Raw genomic sequence first — 23,215 nt, forward strand, 5'->3', positions numbered from 1 at the left:
AGTTTTAAAATACAAAGAAAGATTTTATTCACACTAAATTTATAGGACAATTTTAAGACAGTTTTAAGAATATATAATTACTAAGTAATATACAATAGTTCTTCCATTTATCTGATAAATAGTTGGAAATAAGAGTCCATTTTTAGATATTAACTAAAATTCATTTTTCAAAGTGCCAGATAGAGATATGATAAATGAAAAACAAAAACCTTGGTTTTATCAGTTTATAAAATGTTTCATTTATCCAAAATAAGTGAAATGTAATAATTTAATTCTCAAAATGTTATTTTAACTATTTTGATAAAAAACATTTTAGTAACATATTCCACATTTCTTGGTCTCCTCTTCCTTCAGTGCTCTGTTCAAATCACATCATCAGAAAGGCTTTCCCTCTAATACAGCCTCCACCTGCTGCCCCTGCCCCATTTCTCTATCCTCTTACTTTGTTTTCTTCATGGACCTTACTACTACCTGCCATATTATTTGTTCATTGTTACTACTTGAATATAAACTGCATGAAAGCAGCTACATCCGCAGCCCCTAGAACAGTACTTGGTATTTAGCAGATACTTAGTATTTGATTAAGTAAATGAATTTGCAGTCTAGGCAATTTACTGTCATACTGCTTCCTCCATTTAATACATACTTAGTTTCTCACTGATGTTATTCATCCATAAAAATGAGTACTCTGAGTGAAGGAATGCAATGGCAAGAGTATACCCATCAAAACTTGAATAATATGCAATTTCTAAAAATTTACCAGGTCTCAAAAGCAATACTACTTAGGTATTACATGTTATATGTAAGATTTCTTACTAATTGATCAGGAAGTAATTTCAATCATTTGTAATATGGTAGCTCTCTAGGAACTATTAAGTTATATAAGTCTATTTGTCCTTATATTAAAAGGTCTTTCTGTTCCTTCTGTTCTTCATGAGCATTTCAACAGCTCTCACAAGCCCCTGCACTTTATCATGTCTAACTGCAGGGAGAGCAAATATTTTTCCTTCCTACAACCAATGTAGACAGTGAAAACTGACCACACTCTTTCCTGATGAGTGTAGATACAGCTTCAATGTCCATTTCAACACAGAGCTCCAGAAACCTACTACCAGTCAGAGGTGGCATGTGTAATAAAAACTGGTCCAGAGAAAAAGATGATGGATGAAATCTTTATATTGTACTTTTGCATTCTGCTGCTATTCTTTAATCTCTCTTATGAGTACCCAAAGGCTTTCTTCTCACTGTCCATGGCCCTACTCTAGTCCCTCATTAGGCTGCTTATCTACTTCTCAGATAATTTTCTTCATAGCCTAATACTCCAAGTCAAAAACAGCATTCATACACCTAATTTTAGCATGTTAAACTCACAGTTCACCTAGTCTAGAGATTCATTAACTTCCCCTTTCCCACACAATGTTTGAGAACAAAAAATAATTCATTAATACCTGTTGAAGTGACTAAGTTCAGAATTATTGATCTAGTCTAACCATACTTTATTTTATTAATAAGGAAACTGAGGCTATGCGAGGTTAGATGGATGACATGATAGGTGTGTGGCGGTAAATCCAGGGCTAAAACATAGCTTTAACCAAATTCTAGGTTCAAAGATTCTTGGGATCACCCAACAGCCCCATTTCTTATAAATGTATATTTTTCTTCTCAGTACATGGGGAAAGAGATTACCAAGAGGGTCAAGAGGAAGAGGGAGTTTGGATGGTTAAGGTGAAGCAGAAGTATGGTGGAACAGGGCCAAAAAAGGAGGCAATGCTGACTGTTCATACTGAATATCCATTCCACATTAAGAATTACATGTGAAGGTGTAAAACACAGATTTTTAACAAGGCAAAACAATTAAATGGTTAAGAAACTATCTGCATTATGACTATAATATACTTTATAACACGACCAGGGTGAAAAACCAGTATTCCCCCCTTAGGCAGACACAGCTTCTTTGAACTACTTTTTTCATCTTAACAATGATAATAAATATATATAAGAAATACTAAGGAAAGTACTGGAAGTAATAGGATAAAAAACCCCATTACTTTTGTAGCAAAAGATAGAGAATAAATTTTTTTCAGTGAGGTTTAAATTTTAGAACTATACCTAACAATGTTCAAATATGGTAAGTGAAAATAGTGGGAGAAAAAATTTCAAACCAAAATTAAAGTCTGGAATTCTCTAGTCTATTTTTCTTCATTATAAAAAAGAAAATAAAAGAGGCTAAAGACATGCTTTCTTACCTTTCTTTAAAAAAAGAGAAAGTCGTAACTTATGTAAGTTTTCTTAGGACTACAAATAGTGTACATAGCAGAAAAGACAGCTGTGGAACTATCTGATAAGAAAAATGTCCCTAGACAACCGGTTAATTTACTACTTTTAGAACATGTTGGTGTCATGTCCATGACTAAGCTAAATCATTAAGAAAAACTTCATGACTACTGAGAGCTGCATTTAAAAGAGTAAATAGAGTATAGTTAAATAAGGCAGAATATAGAATATTTATAAAAGATTGCCAACCAAAATAGGGACAAACTTTAATTATCTAGTAATTCATATGGTTGATAGGCCCACTTTCTCAACAAAGTTGATTAAAATGGTAATATACTCCCTAAAAAATTACAATGAAGTCGAATAATTTGGTTCTGATGAAGGTCACTAGCAACTGCTGTTAGTGAATCGAACAGAAACTTTTGAACCCTGCTACTGCATTTGACACCAATTCCTTCCTAACCCTTTTCTCTCTCAGTTTCTCTTCTCTTGACCTTTTTTGCTAATCCTCAGTTTCTCTCTAGGTCTCTTTTAAGGGGCCTTTGTCCACTCCACGATGGTGGTGTTCCCAGAGTTCTAGCCTCCTACTACGCATCACCCACCCTTGTGGCTTCAATCACAGTTGTATGGATTTTTGCCAAATCTAACTGCAAACCTAGATACTTTATGTTAAGGAACAGACCCATATACAACAGCCTGTTAAATATTTTCACTTGGACACAACAGGTTCAGCATACCATTCCCATTCCTGACTGGCAACCCCTCCTTGTCTCCTGTTCCCAAATTAGTGGTATTAACCACTTGTCCCACTGCCTCAGCCAGACACTGACCGCGTCCCTTTCTGTCACAGAATCTTATTTACTCTACCTCCTAAGTAGTCAGAATCTACATGCTTCTTTGAATCTCCATAAGCATTATCTTAATCCAGTTTGTAATTCTCACCACAGTACTGCCACAGATCCTTATTTATTTTGCTCCCTTCCAATCCATTTTTCATATTAGCAAAAAAAGATCTTTCTGAAATGTGATATATCTGTTTAAAAATTTTAAGGGCTTTTTGGAGCTTTCAGGATAAAGCCCAAACTTCTAAACATGAAAGGGATCTTTACCATCTGTCTGTGCTTGTTTCTTGAGTCTCATCTTTTGCTATTTGCCCTCATCCCTGCTTAGGCTCCAGCCACATGAAAAATTTAGGATACCACAGTGCATCATGCTATTTTCTCTCTGAGTTTTCCCATGTGCTTTTTTGTTTGCTGACTCATCTACACTTGCCATACTAACTCTGCCTTCCACTTCCCAATTCAGTTTAGGTGTTATCTTTTCAAGAAAGCCTTTCTAAAAACAAGGTAAGAGGCACATAGATGTTAAATAAATGTTTGAGTAGTGAATAGGTAAACAGTTGGGTCATATCCTCTTTGAAAATAAAATGCATAAGATTTTTGAAAATTTTTTTCATGGGCTTAGTAACTTTTTTGCTTATTTGTTGGTTCACTACTAAAAAATACAGGCTACCATTAGGTAGAGTTGCAGGACACAACATTAATACACAGAAATCTGCTGCATTCCTATATACTAACAATGAAATAGTAGAAAGAGAACTCAGGAGAATTATAAATTCCATTTATAATTGCATTGAGGAGAATAAAATACCTAGGGATAAACCTCACCAAGGAGGAGACCTATACCCTGAACACTACAAGACACTCATTAGAGAAATTAAAAAAGACACCAAAAATTGGGAATACATTCTGGGCTCATGGATAGGAAGAATTAATATTTGTCAAAATGGCCATCTTGCCTAAAAGCATCTACTGATTAAATGCATCCCTATCAAAATACCAACAGCATTCTTCAATGAATTAGAACAAATAGTTCTAAAATTCATATGGAACCATAAAAGACCCAAACAGCCAAAGCCATCCTGAGAAGGAAGAATAAAGCTGGGGGATTATGCTTCCTAACTTCAAGTTCTATTACAAAGCCACGGTAATCAAAACAATTTGGTACTGGCACAAGAACAGACCCACTGATTGACTGGAACAGAATAGAAAGCCCAGATATAAACCCACACATATAAGGTCAATTGATATACAATAAAGGAGCCATAAATATACAATGGGGAAAAGACAGTCTCTTCAGTAACTGGTGTTGGGAAAACTAGACAGCTACATGCAAGAGAATAAAACTGGATCACTGTCTTAACTCCATACATAAGGTAAACTCGAAATGGATAGAAGACATAAATTTAAGGCATGAAACCATAAAACTCCTAGAAGAAAGCGAAGACAAAAATCTCTTGAATATAAGCATGAACAGTTTTTTCCTGGACATACCTCCTTCAGCAAGGGAAATAAAATAAAAAATGAACAAGTGGGACTACATCAAACTAAAAAGCTTCTGTACAGCAAAGGACACCATCAGCAGAACAAAAAGGCAACTGACAGTATGGGAGAATATACTTGTAAATGACTTATTTGATAAGAGATTAACATCTAAAATATATAAAGAATTAAGTATGACTCAACACCAAAAAACCCACAAATAACCTGATTAAAAAATGGGCAGACGGCCTGAAGACATTTCTCCAAAGAAGAAATACAGATGCCCAACAGGCATGTGGAAAGATGCTCCACATCTCTAATCATCAGGAAAATGAAAATCAAAACCACAATGAGATAGCACCTCACAGCAGTCAGAATGGCCACCATTCAAAAGATAAGAAATAACAAGTGTTGGTGAGGATGTGGAGAAATGGGCACCATCCTTCACTGTTGGTGGGAATGTCAATTGGTGCAGCCACTGTGTAATGCAATATGGAGGTTTCTCAAAAATAGAGACCATATAACCCAGTTATTCCACTTCTGGGAATGTACCCAAAGAAAACAAAATCCCTGATTCAAAAAGATGTATGTGCCTCTACATTTACTGCTGCACTATTTACAGTAGTTAAGATATGAAACAACCAAAGTGTCCATCAATAGATCAACAGATAAAGAAGATATGGTACATATACACAATGGAATATTATTCAGCCATAAAAAAGAAAGAAATTCTGCCATTTGAGACAACCTGTATGGACCTAGAGGGTATTATGCTAAGTGAAATAAGCCAGGAATAAAAAGATAAATACAGTATGATTTCACTTATTTTGTGGAATATAAAAAGAAAACAAAATAAAAAGAACAAAATAGCTATAGACTAATAGACACTGAGAAGTGACTGGTGGTTACTATGGCAGAGGGGTTAGGGTTGGTGTGGCTAGGGTGAAGGGAATAAAGGGGTTCAAAAATTCTCAATCATAATACAAGTTGGTCATGGGGATAGTAGTACAGCATGGAGAATATAGCCCATGATTCTGTAACATCTTCCTATGTTGACAGATAGTAACTGCATTATAGGGGGTGGGAATTTAATAATATGGGTGACTGCTGAACCACTGTGTTATATGATACTTGAAACTAATATAAGACAGTAGTATATCAACCCTACTTCCACAAAAAAAAAAAAAATACAGGCTATCTTAAATTATTTTGACTGAGATAAACTGCAGTGTTACTGAACTGACAAAAAGGGATGTGTCAATGCTAAAATACTTGGCCTCTTTAGCCAATTTATTCTACCCACTTAATTCTTCTTAATTGGGATAGACCTTTACAAAGGTCAGCTTTGAGTTGCCACTCTGGAAATGGTATGACATACCGCCTCTTTGCCTCTGGCATATTTTAGTTCCTCATTCCACAACTGCTGTTGTTCTGTCTCCAGGTCCTTGGTTAATTTATTAATGGTCTGCTGCAATTCATTTCTTTCATGATTTATTCTTTCAATGTCTGCGACTGAGTATTTCTGGTTATCAACAATATTCTGTAGTCGAGCATTCTCCTGTTTCATTGTTTCACATTCTAGTTCTATGTGAAAAAATAAATATAAGTTCCTTAATTCCTACAAAGAAATTGATGCCATTAAGAGTTGATTAAGATGTCTAAATTTCCAAGTTATGTACATGTATTTTTTCCCTTTTTTAGATAATTGTTTGATCCCACTTTTTAAATAACATTCTGGAAAGATAATAGAATTAAAGTTGTTAGAACCTTATTTCTCTATTGGCAGGCTATGGTTTTCAGAAAGTTTTACCTACAAAAAAAATATTGGCCCCAAACATTACGATTAAGAATCACTACACTTTAGAAGGACAGTCTGTAAATGTACAGTTCAAATGCTTTCAATACTCCTACATGATTCTTTGCAATAAGTTAGAAAATTCACAAGTTTTTGATAAATGTAAAAATATTTACATAAAATACATCTGTTTATTCTTATTTCACTGACATTTACATTTCAGTGATTTCATCAGATATCAAAGTAACCCTGGTGGTTAGGTTCTTGTTTGTGCATTTACCAAAATTTGTGATCAAGAATGACTATACAAGGCATACATTATTTTATTATGCTCTCCTTTTTTATGCCTGTTTTTCACAAATTGAAGGTTTGTGGCAACCATGTGTCAACCAAGTCTACTGGAACCATTCTTCCAACAGCATTTGCTTACTTCGTGTCTCTGTGTCACATTTTGGTAATTCATGCAGTATCTAACTTTTTCATTACTATTATTATTATACTTGTTATGGTGATCTGTGATCAGTAATCAGTAATTACAGCTTGCTGAAAGCTCAGATTATGGTTATAGCCATTAAGCATTTTTTAATTAAGGTATTATGATTTTTTACACATAATGGTATTATGCACTTAGTAGACTAATGGTATAGTGTAAACCTAACTTTTATATGCATATGAAAACCAAAACTTCATTTTACTCCCTTTATTATGATACTAGCTTTAGTGAGGTGGTCTGGAATCAAATCTGCTGTTTCCCAGAGGTATGCCTGTATTGTACCAAGAGAATATGGTACATACAAAAAGCATATGATCATGCCAAGAGGAATTCTGTCCTATGTAAAAAAAAATTAACTTTTAAGAAGCTTATTTTGTTCATCTAGTAAACAATTTTTTGATAAAGAAGTAGCTGATATTCTCTAAGGAGACCTGAGAGTCTAAAGAAGCGAAGTGTATAAACCTATTGATGATAAGCAGGTCTACTAACTGGTTCTTTTTCTCTTTCTTGTTCCAGTCTTACAATCTGTTCATTCAATGCTTTGTAATTATCAAATTAAATATATTTGGGATTATATAGAGTAGTGTTTTCCAATCTTTTGTGACTCATAGCTTATAAAGGATCTGACAATGTATTTAAGCAGGTTGGGGTAAATGGATGAGGCTGGGAGTATCAAGGTCTTGGCTTTGTTATAATCCACTTGTAGCACTTAGTTGGGGAGCTTCACACTTGAGCTCAAAATTAATGGTTGGTCTAAGTTAAAGTTTAGGAATCCACAAAAACCCCACAATGTACAGTATCTTGAGTTTAGATACATCTCTTTCACTCTTGGCCATGAATGGCTTTAAATAATCAAGAAAGTTAAAATACTCAGAATAAAAATATCTCTGGTTAACAGTTATCAAATTATTATCTCAAACGAAATCACTCGAATAGAAATGATTGCTCAAGTATTTTTCTCTCACTCAGTTTGCAATTATTGGGAAAAAATTCTCACAAGAAAAGGTGGATAAAAATTTTCTGGATTACACTCCAATTAAGAAAGATAAACTATAAATATCATGATATATTCATTTAATTGCTTACAAACATTGCTATAATAAGAAATTAGCAATGGCTCTGTGATTTATAGATACCTTCCTTTCCTCTCCTTCTGGCACCTTGGAAGTATCAATCACTTTATGTGCCACAGTATTTTCAGAGTTTTATGATTAAGATTGATTTGTGCTTATGAAAAAAAGGTTAGGAACACATTGGATATAAACAAACTTTCTTTTAGTTGGGTTTCTGCTCCAAAGAACTATAGTATTTGCATCTTTTCATCTCATTTTCAATCAGCTTAAGCTGCTGAGTAGCGTAAGAGGTTGTGATGGAGGAGAAGACAACTGCAGCAGACTGATGCCAACAGAGTTAAGAATTTGGTTTACTAATTACAAGGGAGAATAGAATATATATTTATATTCAGGCAGCATTTGTTCTTAGGTTAGGTCCCTCTTGGCTTCAAGAAGCCAGGTACCTGAGAACATGTTAGAAGGTATAGCGGATTAGGAGGTAATAATGGCCATGCAGAGATATACAGTCCTGGAATTTGTAAACATCACCTTTTTTGGAAAAGGCAATCAAATAATTGCAGATATGATTACATTAAGTATTTCAAGATAAGATTATGTTAAATTATCTAGGTGGGCCTTAAATGCCTTAACAGAGGTAGAAAGAGAGAAATTAACACATAAAAGAGGAGAGACACACACAGAGAAGGCAATGTGAGGATGGATGCAGAATTGGAGTGATACGGCCGTAACTCAGGAATGCCATCAGACACCAGAAGCTGGAAGAGGCAAGTAATGGATTCTCCTCTAAAGTCCTCAAAGAAGTTGAACTGGCTTGGTATTAGACTTCTTTCTAGCCTTTAGAACTGTGAACAGGTAACTTTCTGTTGTTTTAAGCCACCAAAATTGTAGTAATTTCTTGCAGCAGCTTTGAAAAACTAATGAAGAAAGCACTGGAAACTTGGCAGCCTGCTATTGCCACTAAGCATTTAAAGAAAGAGATAAGGATGAGAAAGCTGTTCCTGTATCTGACCAATCCCACACAGGCCCCCATCCCAGTCTGAATGACCTCTTTTAGCATTAGTTGTGCTTACCTACTCTAGAAATTTCTTCATCAAGACCACTCAATTTATGGTCAAGAATGGCTGAATGAGACTCCAAATTGCTCATGTATGCCTGATATTTTTGAACATCTGCTTGTAAGGAAGCTTTCAGTTTTTTTAGTGACTCTAGACGATTCTTTAAAGGAAAAGAAAATTAAGTTAGTTAGCCTCATCCATAATTATTTCACACTTAAAAGCAATATTATTTAAGCTTAAAGAAAGGTAAATTAGAGTGTTCCTTTCAATTTTAGAGGGAGTCAAATGATTTAAAAAGGGACTTTACTGTTATTACCTAATTAAGACATACTTTTCAAGAAGTCAGTTTGGGATAGAGAAAGTTAAGGGTCAGAATGAAAAAGCACAAGAATTTAAAAACTGCTATTTATAGAACAGTATGGGCACTTCAGTAATAGAATACACAAAATCATATGAGATATCTGGATATTACTGGTTAGCTTTTAAAAAAGCCATTAGGAAACAGTATGTTATATAAACCTACTTGTTACCACTCCTTTTCCATTAACTACAAAACTCAGGGCCTCTCATAAATAGTGCTCCCATGAGGTGTATAACATGGGGAACTTGTTCTAAAGATCTTTTTGGTCTTATGTAAATTGGTAAGATTCTTTCATCATACTCTGAACACCATTAGTCCAAGACTGATAGATCACAAGGGAAAACAAGGCTCCAGAGATAGCAAACATGTTTCCATTGCGAATTCTGTCCTATGTAAAAAAAAAATTAACTTTTAAGAAGCTTATTTTGTTCATCTAGTAAACAATTTTTTTGATAAAGAGGTAGCTTATATTCTCTAAGGAGACCTGAGAGTCTAAAGAAGCGAAGTGTATAAACCTATTGACGATAAGCAAGTTTACTAACCGGTTCTTTTTCTCTTTCTTGTTCCAGTCTTGCAATCTGTTCATTCAATGCTTTGTTTTTTGCTGCTAATGATTCCAGCTTGGAAGCATCTACATTAAATACATCCTCTGGAGACAAAAACCCAAAAACTTTATAAGGTCTCAAATCTGCCTAGAACATTCTTCCCCAGATTTTCGCCCTCACTTACTTTTGGTTTCTGCTCAAAACACTAGCAGTAGAAGACATCCCACCCTCTACAGCAGCAAACTCTTCCCTTTATTCCACTACATATTCTACCTCCTTACCCTACTTCATTTTTCTCTGTTGCACTTACCACCATTTGACATAGTTGTTCATTTGATTATTGTCTCTGTCTAATAATGTAAGCTCATTAAGGTCAGGGATTTTTATCTCTTATTCATTACTGTATCTTTGGTGCCTAACTGGTGGTAGGCATACAGCACATATATAATAAACATTGTTTGAATAAATATATACAACTTCTATGCTTAATTATAAACAGAAATACCAAAGAATTCACTAGATGTTTTCTGTATTAGATAACTATGAATTTTCTTCTTTTAAAACAAAACATCATTTATCTGGCTTGCTTTCTCATGGGGAGAAGCTGAAATTGTCCTGGTTACTCTTCAGGAGGGTACATCTCATGGGAATATCAGGGAATGCTTTTACCTTTTGTATGATAAATTCTCCTGTTTTGATTGATTCCATTGTTTTGGGAGGAATAGCTTTCCATATCTTAAATTTATCTATTTTATCTAACATTCTGGCATTTTATATACAAGTCTATCTCAATAAAAGGAACAACAATGTAAAATAATACCTCTGGAACATTTTAAAGTTAGTAAATACTGAATGGCACTAGATTATAGCTGAATAGAAAAATAAAGAATTTCTTTCTTTGGAAAAAAAATATAAAGCCCATTAACTTATAGCCAAAAATTTTAAAAGAGACCTTAGTTCTTTTGAGTAAGTGGTACTTTAGTTTCTCAAATAACAGAACAAGAATCTCACAGGGATATTGTCCCCCAGGAGGAATAATATTTGTTGATTGCTTTCTATGCTCCTGGTATTGTGTTTGGAATATCCTTTAGAAACATGGCCATCTAATCTTGAAAAACTTTGTTAGATGAATTAAGTACTTTATTAAGGTCACACAGCCAGGAAGAGGTTATACCTCAGATCTGACTTCAACACCAGTATTCTTTCTGCTCACCTATTACTTCTTTCCACTAGGCAATGAGGATAAAAATCAGTGGGCATCCAAATGCACTTTAAGTAGCACATATAAACATTGGGTATGTTAAGCTAAGCTACAATTCATGAGCAGAGTTAAATAAATGACCAAAAACCAAGCACGTTAGGAATGAGAACACTTACTCAACTTTGACTGCAATTCTGCATTCATCTCTTCAAAGCTGTCAGCACCAGTCATGAAACTCTCATAGCATTTTATGGTGTAGTCCAAAAACAGCTAATTGGGTTAAGCAGATTAAAAAACAAAGCCATGACTCTTCAGTATGTTTCAATTTTGTAAGTGAAAACTTAAGTTTAAATTCAAAAAATTATAATAAGACTTAGGAATACTAAGTAGTTACAGAAACTCCTATAAATTAGACACAAACCTAGGGTACATTATTAATTATGCTGCAGAGATGCAATCAGTGTGCTACTTCTAATGTAAAGAACACTTAAATAGGGATGAAGGTGACACTTGGTAAATAGTCAAAGAAACCATACCTTCAGAATTTTGAGGTCAAACAATGAAGCTTATTAATAAATACAATTCAACATAAAATGCAATTCATCTTTAAGGATAACCTACCTTATGAAAAACAAATGAATTGCTGATCATGTAAGTCCAATTAAACTGACAAGCTCTAGTTGTGAAAACCAGAACATAATTAATAAAGCTATAATTACAATGTAACTTGAGGCTGAAAAATGGCTTGGTTAGTACAGTTTTAAACAGTAGAACACTAGCTTTTGTAATACTTATCCAAGAGAAAGTAACTATTTTTTAAGTTATGATGTGTTTTGGTCACTAAGGATGCATACTTTGTCAGGAGGCAGGGATGGCTGATCAGAATTTTCCACAGCCTAGGTGAAATAAATGTCCCTCAAGACAAACCAATTCCCTTTGTGCTGATTCTCTGCTTACTAAGCAACCTTCTTACAATTTGGTTGATATGGAAGGGATACCATAAATAGGCAGTACAAATATTTCTGTAATTGGAAAGGTGTACCACTGATGGCAACTTAATTTACTTTCATTCTATTTCAGATCAGTCTCTTATGAATTTGTAAAGAGTGAAATCAGTTTCCTTAAGCTTGGTAAATTTTGAATATTAAAAAAAATTGTTTCTGGACTCACAAAGCTAAGGCTCAGAATCTGGTGAAGTTAGATATTCTGATAAATCTTTTTGATTAAAAATAGTATTGCATAGTTTCCAAAGTGCTTTCCTATATACTGTCATCTGAAGTAATAGCTAAAATAGCAAGAATAACTTTGGTTTAAACATTTAGGATGAATGTCAAGAAATTTAATATTTAATAGATAGTGTTGTATTTGGGTGAAAACGGAGGTACAAATAAATCTAGTCAAGTATAGATAGTGTAAAATGGAAGGAGAAACTCTCTGAAGAGAGAGGATTGAAGGCTTTCTAACTGCTTCTCCAGCAGGGATCACTGCTGAAATAGTAAAAGGACATGGTCATTCTTTAAAAAAAAAAAAAAAAAAAAGCAATGACACATCTTTGATCTATTCCCAGGTAGTAATAAAAGATGGGATTGATGATATTTCCTTTTTATACCAAATGTTCTAAAGAGTGAAGAATTAGAAATAAAGCAGAATACAATTTTTCTTCTTAGGCACCTGCATGGTGACTGGGCTTTTACATATGCTAGAGTATGTAAATGTTTAATCTTGACAGGATAAATTTATTTCTTAGAGTTGGTGTCTGTGTCACTTGGATATATAAATTTGTGTATTTTAGGAAATAGAATGGGGTTAGTTACACAGTTTAGATTCCAATAAAGTATGGTTTGGAACCAATTCAGACCACATATTTATTTTTATTTCAATAACTTTTGGAAATTGTAACTCTTATCTAAGCAGCAATATGCCTAACTAAACAGGCCAAAACAAATAAAAAACCCCACATGCAAAACTTTAAGACCCAATCTATTCTGCTTTGTACTGACAAAGAATTCTACTGAAATTATGTTGCTAGTATTGATTATCTTCATTCTAAAAGATAGGGGAGGAAAAGAAATGTTGCATCTATACATATAACAATGACTTGTTATGATTTAATTCCAATTTCCTTGTATTTTTTACTTATTGAGTTAACATTTTCCAATTTCCATGCCTAGTTAATTTTAGGAAATTACAATGTGATTCCAAGAGTAAATCCACTGACTAAAAAGTCAATTTCAGAAGTTTTCCGGGAAGGAGAAAAATAAGCTCTTCAAAGAATATATTAATTTCCATAGTGACACAGTTAATAATACTGAGATAACTAAAATGGTTATGCTAAAGTACCTTATTATGCATAATTCCATCTTCAGTTTCTTCTCCCCAAGGATGTCCATCATCAAATAAAGGTGGGCTTTCTTTCATAGCAGTATGTAACTAATTAGCACACAAACAACATATTTAAGTTGATTAAACTTATGCAAAAGACATGTAATTTTCATGTTTTCTCAAATTCATTTTTAGTGTCATTTTTAGAAGCATTTACATTATTGAATGACTGAGTTTCCTGAGAGCCTATCTTATTGAGCCTTAAAATTTAATCATTTTGACAGTCTAGAATTTTCTGATCACTAATGAGGTAATCTGTATAAGACTCCCTGCTCTTCTTCTTAAGGTAGGGTGACCTCAGCTGAAACATTTCTCATCTTTTCTTTTGCTAATAACTTTTTTGCCCCACCCTCCTATGCATAAAAACCTTCCATTTTGTACAACTCTTTGAAGCATTCCTCTACTTGCTGGATAGGATACTTCCTGATTCATGAATCACTTAATAAAACCAAGTAGATCTTCAAATTTACTTGGTTTAATTGTTTTTTAACAAACTCAATATAAAAAGTTGTATAAAGAGTAGCATCAATAACCTAAAATGTAAAAAGGAGGAATAAAAGTTTATAGTTTAGGAGTATACTGAAGTTATCAGTTTAAAATAGGGTGTTATAATTTTTAAGATATTTTATCTAAGCCTCATGGCAACCACAAGGTAGAAACATGAAGTAGTTTTACAAGAGAATGTGATAAAAAGTCAAAGTATACCAAGTGTCCTCAAATCACAAAAGGAGAAAGTAAGATAAAAATCAAGGATTAATGGATCTACAAAACAGAAAAATGGCAATAAGTCCTTATCTATCAATAATTACTTTAAATGTAAATGGATTAAATTCTCCAAACAAAAGACACAGAATGGCTGAATGTATAAAAAATTAAGATCCAGAAATATATTGTCTATAAGAGACTCACTTTAGCTTTAAAGTGAAAGGCTGAGAGTGAAAGGGTGAAAAAGGTATTTCAAACAAATGGTAACCAGTAAAATGCAAGAGTAGCTATACTTACATCAGACAAAATAGACTTTAAACTAAAATGGTAAAATGAGTGAACGAGGGTCATTATATAATGATGATAATGAGTCATTTAGAAGATGGAACATTTGTACATACTTGTGTAACCAACACTGGAGCACCTAATATATAAAGCACATACTAATAGAGCTGAAAGGAGAAATAAACAGCAACACAGTAATAGTGGGGGACTTTAATACCACACTCTCAACAACAGAGAGATCATTCAGACAGAAAAAAAATAAAACAGTATAGATCAAATGCACCCAAAACACATATACAGAACATTCTATCCAACAGTAATAGGAAACAAAAATACATGGAACATTATCTAGGATAGATCATATGTCGGGTCACAAAATAAGTCTTAGCAAATTCAAGAAGAAATCATACCAAATATATTCTCTGACCACAATGGTACGAAACTAGAAATCAGTAACAAGAAAAAAACTGGAAAACTCATGAATACATCAATCTCTTGATCAACCAACAAATAAAAGATGAAATTAAAGGGTAAATAAAAAAACTATCTTGAGCCAAATGATAATGGAAACACAACATACCAAAACTTTATAACTGTAAACACGTACATCAAATAAAAAAGGAAAGATTCTAAATAAAAAAAACTTAAAAAAAAATCTTTGAAAATCTATTCTGGAACAATAGAAAGGATTAATAAGACTTAGTTTGAAAAAAAGCTAATTGACAAATCTTTAGCTAACCTAACCAAGAAAAAAAAGAAAGAGTATTCAAATCAACAAAACTATAAACAAAAGAGGCATTAAAAAGATACCACAGAAATACAAAAGATCATGAGAGGCTACTATGGACAACTGTATGCCAACAAACTTGACAACCTAGAAAAAATGGATACATTCTTAGAAATCTATACTGCTGAATCAGGAACAAATAGAACATGTGAGTAGACCAGTTACTAGTAAGGAGATAGAATCAGTAATAAAAAATATCCCAGTGAAGAAAATCCCAGGTTCGGATGAATTCATCAGTGAATTTTACCAAACATGTAAAGAAGAATTAATGCCAGTCTTCCTTAAGGTATTCAAAAAATTGAGGGACTATGCCTAAACTCATCTTACATGGCTAGAATTACCCTGGGACCAAAATCCAGAGAAAGACACTAAAAGAAATGAAAACTATAGGCCAGGCCAATATTCTTGATGAATATAAAGCAAAAATTCTCAATAAAATACTAGCAAACCAAATTCAGCAGCACATTGATGGATAATTCACCATGATCAAGTAGAATTTATTGTGGGATGCAAGGATGATTCAACCTATGCAAACCATAAGGTGTGATACATATCATTAATAGAGTGAAAGAAAAAAACTGATAATCTCTATACATGTAGAAAAAGTATTTGACAAATTTCAACATCCATTCATGATAAAAACTCTCAGCAAAGTAGTTACAGAAGGAACATACCTCAACATAATAAAGGCCATATATGAAAAACCCATAGCTAACATACTCAATGAAAGGTTGAAAGTTCCTCTAAGATCAGGAACAAGACAAGGGTGCTCACTCTCACCACTCCTATTCAATAGTACTGGAAGTCCTAGCCAGAGCGATGAAGCAAGAAAAAGAAATAAAAAGAAACAGAATTGGAACAGAAGAAGTAGAGTTATCTCTATTTGCAGATGGCATGATTTTATATATAGAAAAATCCTAAATGTACTACAAAAAACCTGTTAGATCTCATCAACAAATTCAGTAATGTTGCAGGATGGCAAATTAAAATACAAAAATCAGTAGCATTTCTATACACTAATGACAAATTATATGTAAAAGAAATAAAGAAAATGACACCATTTACAATAGCATCAAAGCAATAAAACACTTAAGAATAAATTTAACCACAGAGGTGAAAGACCTCTATGCTGAAAACTACAAGACACTGATGAAAGAATAGAAGATACAACTAAATGGAAAGATATCCTGTGTTCATGGCTTAGAAGATTTAATATTGTTAAAATGTCCATACTACCCAAAGCTGTCTAGAGATGAGTGCAACCCTTATCAAAATTCAATAGCACTTTTTACTGGAGAAAACAATTCTAAAATTTATATGGAACCACAGAAGATCACTAATAGTCAAAGCAATGCTGAGAAAGAACAAAGTGGGAGGCATTTTGAAACACTTCCTAATTTCAAGTTATATTATAAAAATATGGTAGTCAAGATTTGCACACATAATGTAGGTGGGTCACGGTAAAGGGAGTATAGCACGGAGAAGACAAGTAATGAGAAGACAAGTATAGCATCTTACTACGCTGATGGATAGTGACTGCAATGCGGTGTGTGTGGGGGACTTGATAATATGGATGAATGTTGTAACCACAGTGTTGCTCATGTGAAACCTTCATAAGGTTGCGTATCAATGATAATAAAAAAAATAGAACAGTTACGATACTGGCCTAAAAACAGACACAGAGACCACAGAATAGAGAGCCCAGAAATAAACACATGCATATGTGATTAACTCACATTTGATAAAGGAACCAAGAATACTCAATGGAGAAAAGACAGTCTCTTCAATAAATGATGCTGAGAAAGTTGAATATTCGTATGTAAAATGACACTAGACCCCTATCTTACCCCAATCACAAAAGTAAACTGGAATTGGATGTAAGACTTAAATGTAAGACTTGAAACCATAAAAGTTCTAGAAGAAACACAGCAGGTAAGCTTCCTGACAGTGGTCCTAGCACATTTTTTTTGCATTTGACAACAAAAGCAAAAATAAACAAGCGGGACTATATCAAACTAAAATGCTTCTGTACAACAAAAGAAATGATAAACAAAAGAACAGGGCAACCTATGGAATAAGAAATTATTTGCAAATCATTTATATCATGAGCTATTAGTATCCAAAATGAAGAAATCATAAACTCAATAGCAGAAAAGCAAAAAATCCAATTAAAAAATGGCAAAGGACCTGAGTAGAAACCTTTCTAAAGAAGATATTCAGACGGCCAGAAGGTATACAAAAAGGTGTTCAAAATCACTACTAAGGAAATGCAAATCAAAACCATAATGAGATACCACCTCATGCCTGTGAGAATGATTAGCATTGAAAAGATACAAGATAAAGGCTGGAAAGTATGTTGAAAAAAGGGAATTCTTGGGCACATTTGGCTTGAATGTAAATTAGTAGAGCCCCTGTAGAAAAAAAGTATGGATATTTCCCAAAAATTAAAAATAGAATTATGATAGGATCCAGCAATTCCACTTCTGGGTATTTATCTGAAGGAAATGAAATTACTCTCTAAGAGGTAACTGCAACCCCTGTTGGTCACAGCCTTACTTGCAGTAGCTGTGTCTTGAGAAACAGCTGAAGTGTTTATAGAAGAATGGTTAAAAAACTGTTTATATTCACTATGGAATACCATTCAGCCATAACAAAGAAGGAAATCCTGCCATATGTGACAATAAATGTGGCTGGACCTTGAAGGCAGCAAACTAAGTGAAGTGTCAGAGAAAGAAAATACTGTATGATCTCATTTAATATGTAAATTGTAAAAAGAAATCAACAAATAAATCAACAAACTCATAGAAAATGAGATCATATTGATGGATACCCAAATGGAGGGTTGGGGTAAGGGGGGGGAATTGGATGGAGGTCAAAAGGTACAACTTCCACTTACAAGGTAAAGACGTACTGGGGATATAATGTACAATATTACAGTTAACATTACTGTTTGGCATATTTGAAAGTTGCTAAATGCTAAAAGGGTAAATCCTAAAAGTTCTCATCACAAGGAAAAAAATCAATTTTTTCTTTTTCTTTTGGTATCTATGAGATGATGGCTGTTAACTAAACTTACTGTGATAATCATTTCACAATATATGTAAATCAAGTCATTATGCTGTACACCTTAAATTTACATAGTTCTGTCAATTTTATCTCCATAGGAAAGACAAAAAAGCAAAAAAAAAACCAAAAAACAAAACTGAGGGGAAAAGATGGGTTATTCAATAAATGGTATTCAGATATATGAATGAGTCATTTAAAGATAAAGTTTTTTTTTTTTAATGCGAAAATAAACTGCAGATGACTAAAGATTTAAACACAGTAAAAAGAAGCCATAAAAATACCAGGGAAAAAGTGGAGTAAAGAAGGCCAACCTAAGTGTGGTTAAATTTCCAGGTTTCTGTTAAGTGGGAAGAAGATCAGAACAAGAAACACACGCCTCTCATTGGTTCTTGCACTGCTAGTGTTCAGTTCTACCACCTCAAGCAAACCAAGAAGGCTGGGGATGTGAACTTATGTAATGGACTTGGAGGCATCTCCAGGGGTCCTTCCCTGACAGAAGCCACAGCAGGTACTCCAGGATCTCCTGTATCCCTGTGAAATGCTATCTCCTAATTACATAACAATGACACAAGCTGCTTACGCAGACAAGAGTAAAGTGTTCTAGTGACAACAGGGGTAGCTGGTGGTGGGAACAGAGGGGCGATGACCCAGTATCCATGGGTATCACAGAGGAGAGAGAAAATGAATGCATATGGATTTTAATTTAAAAAGGAAAAAAACAAAACAAATGAATGTTAGGGGGGAAATAATTTCCAATAATTCATTTTTTTTTTCTTGAGCTGTAACACCTCAATAAAACAAATCATCTCCTTGCCAATGTGATATTTTATTCCCCTCACCTCTGGGATCATGTATTAACAGTCGGAAGAACTGAAAATCAAATTTTCTTTGAAAAATGAAAACTGGTGCAATTTTGAGATAACTGGCAAAATAAAGACTGGGAGAGAAATAGAAATACCTTGAGGAAAAAAAACCCCTTCTCCTATGTATATATTTTATAATGAGAAGTCACATACCTTGATGCAGTCTATTAGCCAAACCAAGGCAGCCACAATGTGAGGCCATGTATGAGGGGCCCCCACTGTATACATGGAGCTTTTGGATAATGCAAAAGGATACCTATGAAAAATCAGAAAAAAAATTAATGTTAATATGGTAAAAATAACGGCCAGATTAAGAAGTTACATTAAAAAAATTCCATGTGTATACCAAAACTTTCAGAAGTAAGATTTTTTGAGATTCTGTCCTTAGTCATTTTATGCTCAAATGATTTTGATTTCTTCTCTGCAGATTACTATGTACATGCATCCTCTATACTGCAGAACTTGATTTACAACCAATATGCTGAACTTCTCTACTAAAAAGATCACTTGTTATCTCCAACTTAGTCTACCTCAAATAAGCCATATGTATGTACTCATCCTCAAATCCACTCCTTTACTGTGTATTCAGCAGTTTTTTACTTCATCTCATCCCATTTTCACCAGGCCTTCAATCCTGCCTTTTTTGCTTCTGTAAGTTCTGTGGTATTCAGCCCATTCTATCTATTCCTGTCATTTCAGAGTTGACATAACACTAGATCAGAGTTATGATCTAGTTCAGTAATAACCTCTAAACAGTCATTTTTTTGCCTTTTAAATTTATCCTACATATGTTGCCTCCAGTGACCACCTTAAAATATATTATTTCTTTTAACTCAAAATCTTTACAAATATATTGAGTTTGATCCTTCTGTATCCCAACAATCTCTTCAGGCTAATGAGAAATATAACATACAAACCCAAGATCTTTAAAGATTCTTGGAACCTCTTCTTCAAACTTTGTGTCAGGAAGTTCATATGAAGGGCACAGGAAGCCATAAAGAAAAGTGAAGATCTTCAGGAAGTCTTTAACAGAAGGAGCTTGTAGAGATTTCATGGATACACTATATGCATAACCATTTTCTGTAAGAAACTATAATATGTTTTATGAAACATCAAACATTTTAAATAGAAAATTATCGGAAAATACTTAAGGGAATATTCACAACTTAAACTATTTAAAATTGCGAAATACCTCACAGAGTTGTCGAATACACTGCTGAATGAATGCTTTATCATTAAGTGGTCGTGGGTCCTTAATTTTTTCAGAACTGGAAAATATACCAAATTGACTATTCCGGGATCCAGGTCCACTAGTTCTGGAAACGTAATTTTAAAAAGTCAAAGTTATTTCCTTCTCCAGTCAAGTCTAAATTATTTCAAGGTGATTTTTATTTTAACATCAGCGTTAAAGTCCAATTCTTTAATTTCTACTTATCTAAACAGATATCTCTTACTCAAAGCAGTGAAAAAGAGCAAATAATGAAAAGTCAAGTATAAAATGAAGTGGGAAGAAAACACACTTCTGGTACTTTGCACAACCAACACATACACCACCCTCTAAGAGTGCTTTTTGAGTCCACTAGATCTTCGCACCAACCATTCTCTAAGTGTATTCAATGACTAAGTCCTTCTGCCATCCTAGTTACACCTCCATGATTGCTCCTTCATTCCCAACCCCATCATCTGCAATGATTTCTTGTGGGAAATTGCCTTTGTGGTGTTAAAATAGATTGTGCATGCTTTTTCTCATGGGCATTCTTTGTGTCATGCAATATTATGTATCTGATTATTTACCATAAATACATATGGTGCTACTTTTTAGTCATTAAAAGCTACAGCACAGATGCTCCATTCCAAGCACCTTCTCCCAAAACAAAATTCATTTGTTTGAATTTTTATAATGGTTTTTTTTGCCTATGTTTGTGGCTCACTTTAGCTAACCATTGTATTTTTTATTAAGTATCCTCAGAACAGTATTTTTCCTTATTGGACAAGATGCCACAAAACTGAGTTACAATGAACTTTGCTGTAACACCTGAATTCTGTTCATCAAAACTCCATTTCTCCTTGCAAATTTGTTTGCTGCTTTCAAGTTCTCTTCTGTCCAGGCTCTAAAAGTTCCTTAGCTTGGATCCTCTCACTGCACTGCCCTGTTTAATTAGCTGAAATTTTCCCTGAGAATTTACTAATTTGAGAACAATTTTTCTACATACTGCTATTAATCTTTAACTTCTTTTTTTATCATAAAAGGAATACATGTATGGGCTTAGCTCTATTCTATACAAAACTGCAGTAACAGGTATCTCTTTAAATTATAACAGAATTTCCCAACCAATCAAAATATACTATATCATTTGATTTATAGTTTAAAAGCACAGGGTCTAGAATCAGATTCTGTGATTTCAAATTCTGTCTGTTACTAGTTTTATGATTTTGGGTAATTATTTAACCTCTCTGTGCTTCAATTCCTTTCCTGTAAAATGGTGACAACAACAATATTCATAGGGCAGTTCTGAGGATTGATTAAAAGAGTTAATATAAAGTCCTTAAAACAGTGTCTGACTTACAAAGTTGCTTATCAAATGTTAGATTTTTATAATTACCACTATAATTATCTCTGAAGCTCAGCTCTGAGATGAAAATTACATTTCAAGAAAGCCATAACATTTTTCATTAACTGGAATGAATACCAGAAAGAGTTTAACTCAGTTTCATGGCAGAGATTTTTCAAAAGGTAACAAATATTTCATCTCTAAATATTTTGACCAACTTACAAACAGGTTTGTCTTAAAGTTATATTTATTTGGTGAGATAAAAGAACAGTTTATTTTCCCAATTTTGTGGTCAAACATTTCTTAAAAACAAAAAACAAAAAACCCAACCCACTTAATTGAGGTCTAATTTGCTAAGAATAAAATGTACCTATTTAAGGTGTACAGTTTGATGAGGTTTAACAATGTATACATCTTTGTAATCTCTACCACAATTAAAACATGGAACTTTCCCATCATCCCAAAAGTCTTACAACCCTTAATAGTCAACCTTGCCCTATCACAGACCAGGCAACCATTGATCTACTCCAGACAGTGGTTCTCAAAGTTTATCTAGGGAATCTGAGAAGTCAAAACTATTTTTGTAATAAAACTAAGTATTATTTGCCTCTTTCATTCACATTATCTCATTAGTGCATGGTGGAGTTTTCCAGAAGCTGGCTACATGACATTGATATTATAATAAATTAAATATGGAAGCAGGTATGAGAATTTAGCTACCTCTATTAAGCAAGACATTGAAGAGATCTGCAAAAATGTAAAACAATGGTACTCTTCTTACTGAAATAATTCTGTACTTTAAGTTTTTTAAAAATTAAAAGCATGTTATTTATATTAACATGTAATGGTTTATTATTTTAAATTGAATATATATTAAAAATTTTTCTATTTTAATTTCTAATATGGTTAATACATATCACCTACAAAATATCAGCTCTTTCAGTCCTTAGTATGTAAGAGTATAAATAAGTCTGGAATAAAATGTTGGAACTAGATGACAGTTCCCACTAATTTTAAAATGCCATGATTCTGTAGATGTGAAAGCTTGGCATAGAATTTTCTATCAACTCTTCACTTGCAACAATGAAATAGTGGTCTCAGCATACTGATATATCCCTTAGATTATCTAAAGCAGATATAATCATTTAAAACAGAGAAAAACTAGATTATAACTTTCTCTTGAAAGGGACCATGTCATCTAATTTTTTGTATTTTGAAAGTATCCAGTCCAATGCATGGCTATAAGAATCCCTTCATTAGAACTAATAGAAAAAAATCTCATTACCTTTTACCAAATATAGAGACTTTTCTTTCAGAAGTGGGTTTGTTTAAATTCAGCTTTCCAAAGGCTGGTTTCTCTTTGCTTTGAGAAAAGGAGAAGAACAAACTCTTTAAAACAAATAAAAAAATATTAGTTCAAGGAACTTCTGGAAATATGTTGGGACCAACACCTCTTT

At 33.5% G+C, this 23,215-nt stretch overlaps 1 protein-coding gene across 1 annotated transcript in view; it reads right to left on the minus strand.

The window, feature by feature from the left end:
• NDC80 (NDC80 kinetochore complex component) overlaps positions 1-23,215 on the minus strand; it is a 42,551-nt gene that overhangs the window by 16,558 nt on the left and 2,778 nt on the right. The window contains exons 3-11 of the mRNA XM_017664295.3: positions 23,044-23,121; positions 20,399-20,522; positions 20,124-20,296; positions 19,360-19,462; positions 13,459-13,548; positions 11,295-11,388; positions 9,915-10,021; positions 9,027-9,171; positions 5,974-6,179 (exon numbers count right to left, since the gene is read on the minus strand). Of these exons, the coding sequence (XP_017519784.3) occupies positions 5,974-6,179; positions 9,027-9,171; positions 9,915-10,021; positions 11,295-11,388; positions 13,459-13,548; positions 19,360-19,462; positions 20,124-20,296; positions 20,399-20,522; positions 23,044-23,121 (1,120 nt within the window). The remainder of the gene's footprint in view (positions 1-5,973; positions 6,180-9,026; positions 9,172-9,914; positions 10,022-11,294; positions 11,389-13,458; positions 13,549-19,359; positions 19,463-20,123; positions 20,297-20,398; positions 20,523-23,043; positions 23,122-23,215) is intronic.

The sequence above is a fragment of the Manis javanica genome, chromosome 9, assembly GCF_040802235.1.
Source record: "Manis javanica isolate MJ-LG chromosome 9, MJ_LKY, whole genome shotgun sequence".
Lineage (NCBI taxonomy): Eukaryota > Metazoa > Chordata > Mammalia > Pholidota > Manidae > Manis > Manis javanica.